The 8,930-nt window shown below is 42.9% G+C and overlaps 1 protein-coding gene across 1 annotated transcript in view; it reads right to left on the reverse strand.

Moving 5' to 3' along the window:
• fat1a (FAT atypical cadherin 1a) overlaps nt 1-6,574 on the reverse strand; it is a 76,001-nt gene extending 69,427 nt beyond the window's left edge. Inside the window, exons 1-2 of the mRNA XM_040023765.1 lie at nt 6,413-6,574; nt 1,660-4,949 (exon numbers count right to left, since the gene is read on the reverse strand). Coding sequence (XP_039879699.1) covers nt 1,660-4,949; nt 6,413-6,453 — 3,331 coding nt within the window. The 5' untranslated portion in view covers nt 6,454-6,574. The remainder of the gene's footprint in view (nt 1-1,659; nt 4,950-6,412) is intronic.
• Nucleotides 6,575-8,930: the final 2,356 nt, after the last annotated feature.

Genomic DNA, 8,930 nt, shown 5'->3' on the forward strand with positions numbered 1-8,930 from the left:
TGAAGTGCCTGAACATGACTCAACTCATGGACGCACAGTTTTAGATTTAAATTCAATGTACTAAACTGATTAAAAGCTGGTGGTTAAGAGTCGATGTTACCTTAACTTCACAAAAACTTTTTTTGCTATATTCAGAAAATTCATACAATAAATGTGATGAAATTCAATGCATATGTCGAACTGAATAATGATAAAGTGATGACATTTTCCACCTAAAAAAAGTTCAAATCATATAAACGATCCTGCAAAATTCCCACAAAACTGCCTTTATAAGACCATTATTACAATAGGAGAGGAGTAATTCGGATGTACTAATGACTGATGGCTTGATCATTGTGCAATGCATTTTCTTACAGCATGAAATCACTGAACAAATGTCCAAGTAATTGGTATTAGAGAATGTATGCATGCTCATGAATGACTTTTCTTGCTATATTTGTTAAATATTCTCACAGACCGTACACTCTGGTGAAACGCTGGTAAGGCATTAACCCATTTAAAATCCATGCTATGCATCCAGATTCATTTAATATAGAAGTACCAAAACAGGAAGTAACTCAATGAAAACTCCTTCATGCATCCATGAAAGTGCACAGTCACTAGTTCAAGCTTTAAATATCCCAGCATCTGTCTTCATAAAGCAAAAATCTTATTAAAATGAGACATCCAACCACTACCTCAGAAACAATCGCAAACACAGCAGCTGACAAACTACCCTGGAGGTTGCATCCTTCATAACGGCTCATCTTCTCATGCTAAATTTACGAGGCAGAAGAAGGTATTTCCCAACAGGTTCACTGCGGAGACTTCCTGTCAGCTCACTGAATACTTCACATATATCTAATTCTTACTAAACATTAACCTAAAGATATAAACCTCTTTCTCAACAGTAAAAGTCAGCAGCAGACTGATAGATCACGTTTCCAGCTTTCTTAAGAAACCTATAAACTTTTGAGGTTACATGTGCCAAGAAAAATCGCTGCATTATGCATTACGTTTCACTGCCTCATTTAGTCATTAAATATGTAAAGTGCAGAGAGAAATTTAATTTCAAATGGGGATTTAAGTCACATTAAGCAAGTCAAAAATGTTGTTACTAACTTTTAAAAGGAATGCAGAGAAGCCAGGCACAAACATCCAACCCAGGTGATTGCTATGTTTGGGGTAGGAACTCCATGAATCCCAGACTGCTTATTTTGTGCTAATTTGAGTCAGCTGTTGGACTCATTCTGGGCAGCTGAGAGTGTATTAACATATTTTCTGCAGCATGATAGGAAATCCACAAGAAAATCCGTGCCATTGGTACTATACTGAAAATATATATGCTTAACATTTTAGATTTGGGTCAAACAGATTTGACCGTTTTCCAAATGCAACCCATTTTATAATGAATCCATGTGTGTTCCTTGTACACCAGCACCTACTTGTGAATGTCCACACAGGTCTAAGAGAGAGCTAGTCCATCTGTTCCTGCCATAAAATCTCCAAAAGAAGAAAAATGACTGAAAAAGGGAACTTCACCGGTCTCTTAGAAGACTCCCTTAGCTCATTATTCCACACAGTGCAACATGACTGAATAAACTGTAGCTGCATAATACTTTCCTTATGCAGATCTTTCAACACAAGCTTCACATAGATCTAGCGAATAAAGAGACTCACCAGTTTCCTCATCAATGGAGAATACCCCCAGGCCAGACCCATCTCGGATGGAGTATCGAATCTCTCCATCTCGGCCTCTGTCTTCATCTTCAGCTGTTACACTCATCACTGAAGTCCCAATGACCGCATCCTCTTTTATAAATCCCTTTTCCACAAACGATCGGAACATAGGCCTGTAAAGATTCTCATTCACGTCCACCACGTCCACCTCGATAAAGCAGGTTGATGACAAAGACATGGGCTTCCCTTTGTCTTTAGCTTTTGCAGTAAGATTATACACCTGTTTTGTCTCATAATCTAGATTCTGAACAATTCGCAGCGCACCGCTGAGTTTGTCTACTTCGAAATTCCCGTCTCCATTATCAATAAGGCTGTATCGTACCTGACTGGAAGGCCCAATATCGGGGTCATGAGCCTCCAGCCACATGATTACTGTACCGATTGGAAGGTCCTCCCTCACTTTTACACGGTAATTAGGAGGGAAGAATTTGGGTGGATTATCATTCACATCTTCCAAGGTGATTTTGAGGGGAACTGTGGACACCAGCTGAGGCTCACTTACTGCCTGGTCACGTGCCGCAATCTTCAAGACATAAAATGGATGGAGCTCGCGATCCAGTGGCTTTGTCACTGTCACCACACCGGTATTTTCATTGATTGCAAAATGATCTGTGCCTCCCAAAATTGAGTACTTGACGATTCCATTGTCACCTCGATCCTTATCTGTTGAATCCACCTGGATGATTTCAGTCCCAACAGGTGTACTCTCAGTTATTTCAACAGAATAAGATTCTTGCAAAAACTGGGGGCTATTGTCATTGGTGTCTAAGATTTTAACATCCAAGAGACGCGATGAGGATTTCTGTGGTATCCCGAGATCATAAACTGTAATGTTGAGGGTGTAGTGATCTGCTGTTTCCCGGTCAAGAGGAGAGTAAACCAAAAGCCAACCAGTTTCCATATCTACTATGAAGTGGCTTTCTGCATCTCCTCCTGAAATAACATACACTAGCTTCCCATTAAAGCCACTATCTGAGTCTGTGGCATTTAAATGGACAATCCGGGCCCCGACAGGGAGATCTTCTTTGACTTCAGTAACACTTGGAAAAGACTCTGAGAACTGAGGAGTGTACCGGTTGACTGAGTGAAAGTCCATGAAGTTGTCATCTGGCTCATTCTGCGTGTGGATTTTGCTGCCCTGAAGCAGCTTTTCAGCCAGCATAGTAGCGACTCCGGTTTCCACGCACTTTAACTGGACGGGCTTGCGCGCCGTGATGACAGTTATGTTCATAATCATTGGCTGAGTCTCATGTTCGCCATCAGATGCAACGATTTGTAAACTATGAAACGAGACCTTAGCTGCCTCTCCCTCGCTCAGCGAGTGCTTCAGTGAAAGCATGCCAGAGTTTGGGTTCAGCTCAAACAGGTCAAGATCATTCCCAGCTTTAATATTGTACCGTACTAGCTGCAGTTCATCAGCATCAATGGCAGATGCTGTTGTTATCTGCTCTCCCACGCCGTGATCTCTCGGCACAGTCACTTCACAGTCCACATTTTCAAACAAAGGCTTATTGTCATTCAGGTTGTTTAACGTTATAATGACTGATGCTTCCACCTCTCTCCGGAATGGGGATCCCCAGTCTGATGCTCTGACTTTAAGATTGTAAATCCTGGGCATGAGCTCATAATCTAGGACCTCCGAGGTACTGATGACACCAGAGAAGTAGTCAATGACAAACGGCTGAGGATTCACATTGGTAATGCTGTAGGTCACATAGCCATTCTCCCCTTTGTCTAGATCAGTGGCTTTAACAGTCACCACACTAGTCCCTATGGGTACATTCTCGTCAACACTGGCCTTGTAAGATGTCTGCTGGAATTCAGGTGCATTGTTATTTACATCAATCACATCAACAATCACTTTGGTTGTTGCTTTTTTGTCACTTGTAATCACATCCAACTGAAATTGTGAGGAAATATCAGCATTGATTGGCCCTGCGGTGCTGATTAAGCCAGTATCTGGATTGATGGTGAATCTGTTCTTGTCAGATTTGTGCCTAAAAGCATATTTTAGCTGTGGATACTTTGGCACAGCTGTTACCATAGTGACAGGTGTGTGAAGGGGGGCGAATTCACTCAGATTGACTCTGTAAATGGTCTTTTCAAATACAGCAGGGCCCACTTTGAACTGTGGAGAAGTGACATGTACCAATTTAGCTGATGAAAATTGAGGGGGGCTGCCTTTGTCCTTTGCCTGTAAAGTGAGGTTGTATCCAAAAGGTTGGCTATCCCAGTCGACATCTTTGACTGCTTTTATTTTATACTCCCTGCTCCCGGGGTTGGTTCTTACAGCCTTGAACTGTTGAAGAGGGTCACCAGCCACAATGCTCAGTGATGCTATTTCTCCATTTGGTCCTTGATCTTTGTCCTCCACTGTCACAATGGCATAAGTGGGGTCATGATCTGCATCAGAGGGGGCCAAGGTTACTGCAGTAATTACAGGTGCGTGCTCATTGGCCTGCTCCACCCTGACTGTAAGTCTGGCCATGCTACTGAAACCACTGCTCCCGTACAGCTTCATCCCTCTGTCCACGGCAAGGATCTCCAACTCGTACAGCTTCGTCTCAGAGTAATCTAGTTTGCCCGTCAGTGTCACCACACCGCTGGTTGGATGTACTGCAAACATGTCTGTCCATTCCCGGAAACTATAGTAGTATTCTCCATTTGTACCGATGTCTGCATCAGTTGCCGTGACTTTGGCCACGCTTGTGCGGATTGCCGTGTTCTCTGGCAGAGCGATGCTATAGGACGTGGGTGAGAAGAGAGGCCTGAGGTCATTGGTGTCCAGTACCTGTACCTTCACTCGAGTGCGACACTCCAAATTAGTGTTTCTCTCAGAAGCTTTAATAGTCAGCACGTAGTGGTCTTTAACCTCCCGGTTCAGAATGGCAGTGCTGCCTCCTTTGGTCCTTATTCGCAAAAAACTGAAATCTCCCAGCAGATAGTCCTCTGCTTTGAATAGGTTCTCATTGTCTCCAGAGATGATTTTGTACCGTATGTCCCACTCTGGGTCTGTGATAAAGATTCCCATTTTGGTGTGACTTTCTAAGTAAGTCTTAGCAGCAGAGTTCTCATATATGGTGGCATTGTAAAGAGAATGCGTGAACTGCATGGAGGTGGCCCTCGCCATCCTTTGGTTCCCTGCACAGCCACAGAGGAGCTGCTGGAGCAGCACAAGCAGTGGAACCCAGTGCTTCCCCATTATCGTACCGTGATCTTCACCGAACCACCTGAGAGGGAGAGAAAAAAAGGATTTTAGACCTATAATCCTGCAGAAACATTTCATTGGGATCCTACAATAACATTTAAGGGGAAATTTTTATTTTCAACAATCAGTCTTCATCTAAGTAGGCTGGAAAACCGCTATAATGCTGAAAACCACATTATTTATCGCACAATTTTTTTCCCCAGACTCCTTTAAATATCATGACAAGTGATGATAAGTGTGACAAAGACTAAACAGGTTTCATGTGGAAATAAGATGAAGCAGATCAGTCAGTTAGGTGACAATGGCAGATGCCTGCCATGGGTGCCCTTCTGAACACGCAAATGTCACAAAACCTCCTCATAATGAGCTAAAGAAAAAAGAAAAAAAAGCTCGGGCTTCTTTGAAAACTGCAGTGCTATAATTTACATTTTTGGGTTGCACATTAGACATATAGAAATCTGATTATACTCATTAACATATTACTACACGAGCACTACGAACAATCTCGTAACTACAAAATGATGCTGGACTTTCACTCGTGCAGAAATGCAGCAAAAAAAGATGATGATGGCAAAGGTGTGTGGTAAATAAAATAATCTCTGTATAATCTCGTCGAAGTACAATCAGAATTAAACTCGAAGGCCAGATGACTGAGAAAGTGCTTTCAAATTGCGGATTCATTCGTTTACAACTGCTTTACAACGTCCCCGGCTCCGTGTGGGAGTCCACAAAGACAAATAAAAAGCAAGACGCTGCTATGTGTGCGCACGTTGTAAAAAAACAAATATATATATATATTTACTTTTGGCGTGACAAAACAGCCCCACTAGTTTAATTATTAATGTTTTATGCGGGGTTAATAAATGACAGGGTTTGAGCCCCAATCACCTTTAATCTAAAACTATAACCCGCAGGTACAAAAGAACCATCTGCTTGCAGACAACTGCTGCAGAAAAAAAGAAACTGTAACTAAAACTTAAAATTCTGGCTCTTTTTTTCCCTTTTTCTTTACGATACAGAAGAGTATCCATTTGTTTAAATTCCGTTTCTCTGAATGCTCTCGGCAGCGAGCCGTTTTTCATTTTGAAAAAAAAAAAAAAGTTCAAATGTTTCAAAAAAATGAGTTAGGTGCCTCGAGACTATTTCACGTCTAACCCCATCCCCCAACTACAGCCATTCACTTCGAAACGATGGCAGACGTGCACTTAGCAGAGATTTGCTGGGGGGTTAGTAGGAAAAAAGATACGTATTCCCAACACAAAACAGCACAAAGTGTGTGCGTACGTCATCAAAAACGACGTTCGACATTCACTTTGTATCGAAAAGTTCTCCAAAGAATCACCCAAAGTAGCCAGCGGTTGCTTTTCTTTCGCACCTCACAATAGCAGACCTAACTTTTTTTTTCCACGTTACAGAGATGCAGACGCTTAAACATCGCTGACCGCCAAAAAAATCCCACTGAGTAAAAACACAACAACTTACGTACCTCTTTTAATATTAAATTCGGAGATTTGGGGGTTTTGCATGTAGTTTATGTAGTCCAAATCTCGGCATGGTATTACGTGGACTTTTCTCCTCTCCGTTACCCCATCTGCCACCAGCAGGCAAGCGCTCTCTCTTCCCTCACTGCTTTCCTTTCCTTTCTCTCCCACACTCCACTTGCCTGGTATCTCTCCGCGCTGCGCACGTCCGGATCTACTTACCGGGCTGGCAGCAGGATAGGACCTTTTCCGCTCTGAACCCGCGACCCTTTTGATTTGATTTAATGCGGTTCGCCTTGTATTCTCATATGAAATATTTCCAGAAAGGCTGAACCCTGGTCCTTTCCGCGGAATCGCTTTAATTTTCATTCAGCAGCTACCACTTCAGCCCCAAGGTAACCTGCCCCCCTTTTTTGTAGTATTCTTATTCCTTTCAGCTAAAATTATTCAAAACTTTCCAACCCCCAAACGTTCACTTTCCACGGTGTTCTGATTGTGGCTACACGAGTAGAAAATCAAATCCCAGTATAATTATATAATTTATCCCAAATTGCTGTTTGGAAGCATTAAGGCTACTGGACTCATGAGGTGTGAGTCCTAATGGATCCCACCCCCCTCGTTTCTGTATTCTCCTTTTATTTACAGCAAGACAAATTAATGCCCCCCCCCCCCTTTTTTTTTTTTTTTTTTTTTTTTTTTTTGAGGTGGGAGACATCCTTATAAAGGACCAAGCCTTATTAGGTTACAGGTTATTTTGTGCATGGCCTTCTGGCTAATGATTAACAAACAAATCTTTCATATTCACTTTCTGCTGAAGAATCTGACTTAGCCTTTATATCATAATCCAGCTGTCAGCGTAAGAATGTGGACAAACCTTATTTTGGTAATGAAATCTCAGTTCAGGTATTCCCAGATGATGACAAATGAGCTAATAAAACGTGCAAATGCAAAAAATATAAATAAATAAATAATAATAATAATCCTCGCGTGTGTTGTTGCATTTTAAACATCAGCTCTTGAGATGATCTTCTCATTACTCTCACTAATGTTATTGTTTTTTTAATATCCCGGGTACGGCTGGAAATAAAGTGGCCAGCAGTGCGTCCCGGGGTCTGTGTTTGGGCATTAGAGCAGGGTGACTGATAGTGTTGGTACACTGGCTACGAAGGCGCTGATCCTATCACCCCCACCCCCGCCACCACCACCCCTCTCATCATCACACACGTTGCTCCTCTCAGACCAAAGCTGCACTTTACGCACAGAGGAGTGTGGCTGCCATGCGATTGATGGCGCTGTCTCACTGCTCTTGCCCGGACTGCAGAGCTCCAGCTGGTGCGCCCGCAGGAAAAAAAAAGCCTGTGCTGCATGGAGCTTGACAACTTGTCAACATGCAACCTACTTACTACTACTACCCAATGCGCGCGATTGTGAGCGTTGTGAGCGTGCGTAATTGCGCGTTTGGTTCTTTTTTTGGCACAAGTCAGACAAAATACTCACTTTTTTTTAGCGCTTACTAAAAGAAAAGTGCTTTGAGTTCAGTCCAAAGTTTCAAGAGTCGCTTGAAAGAAAAAAAAAATCAAATCAAACCATGTGCCATGCTCTTGAAATATGATTCGAGACTACTCACCAGACCAGCTTAACCAGCGCTGGTTGTCGTTCCCAAACTTCCCTTCACATAAATCTGTTCGTTTTTTTCCTTTTTTTCTTTCTAAATCTCGTTTGCGAGGATCTCTCAGATGAGGCGGGAGGGAGCTTCTGCTGATGGCAATCCGCTACTTTTCTCCTCTTCAGCTTATTCTCACAGTTTTATTGCCTTCAGCTCCGATATGCTCGGAGGCATCACACATGGTGGCTTATTGCAGGAGAAAAGAAAAGAAAAAAGCTATGGGCTATGGTTTGCCTCGCTGCTCCACTCCACAACGGTTCAGGTGCCGGCATGCTGCTGATGCCTTCAGGTGATATCGGGAAAAATCGCAATCTTATAGAACAGCGCACGAGAAGAGAAATGACTGGCGATTTTCTTGCCTGCTGCTCTCCCCTTCGGAAAAGTAGCGGTACGAGCTAGACGAGAGTGGGGTGGGGGGATCACACACCAACAACAGCTGACGGTGAAAGTGATGTCTGTGTGATTCTCAGTTTGTTTGTTTTGGGCTCTGTGCTTATCTAGTTATTTGTTACGCACATAAATCCAACTTAGCGTAATGATTTAATTCAAATTGTCTGCTGCAGATTTCCTGATCGAGCACAGTTCCTGACAATAAAAAACAAACAAACATAGCATTTGAAGCATTTCCTCTGCGACAAATGCACTCTGAATTTGTTGGAGAGTTTTTCCATTAAGGACATCAGCTCTCCGCGAGGGCACCCAGGATCTGACCTTGCCACCTTCAGCTCTGACGTCATGGACTCCTCTCCCATTCAGTGCATGCACAGCGGAGCGTTGCCGTGTTTATTCTGTCCACAGTGTGAGCGTCCACTTCCTCAGCTCGTCCTGTTTATTAATTGTGTTCTCGTGACCTTGG

The sequence above is a fragment of the Simochromis diagramma genome, unplaced genomic scaffold, assembly GCF_900408965.1.
Source record: "Simochromis diagramma unplaced genomic scaffold, fSimDia1.1 OVJJ01000302.1, whole genome shotgun sequence".
Classification (NCBI taxonomy): domain Eukaryota; kingdom Metazoa; phylum Chordata; class Actinopteri; order Cichliformes; family Cichlidae; genus Simochromis; species Simochromis diagramma.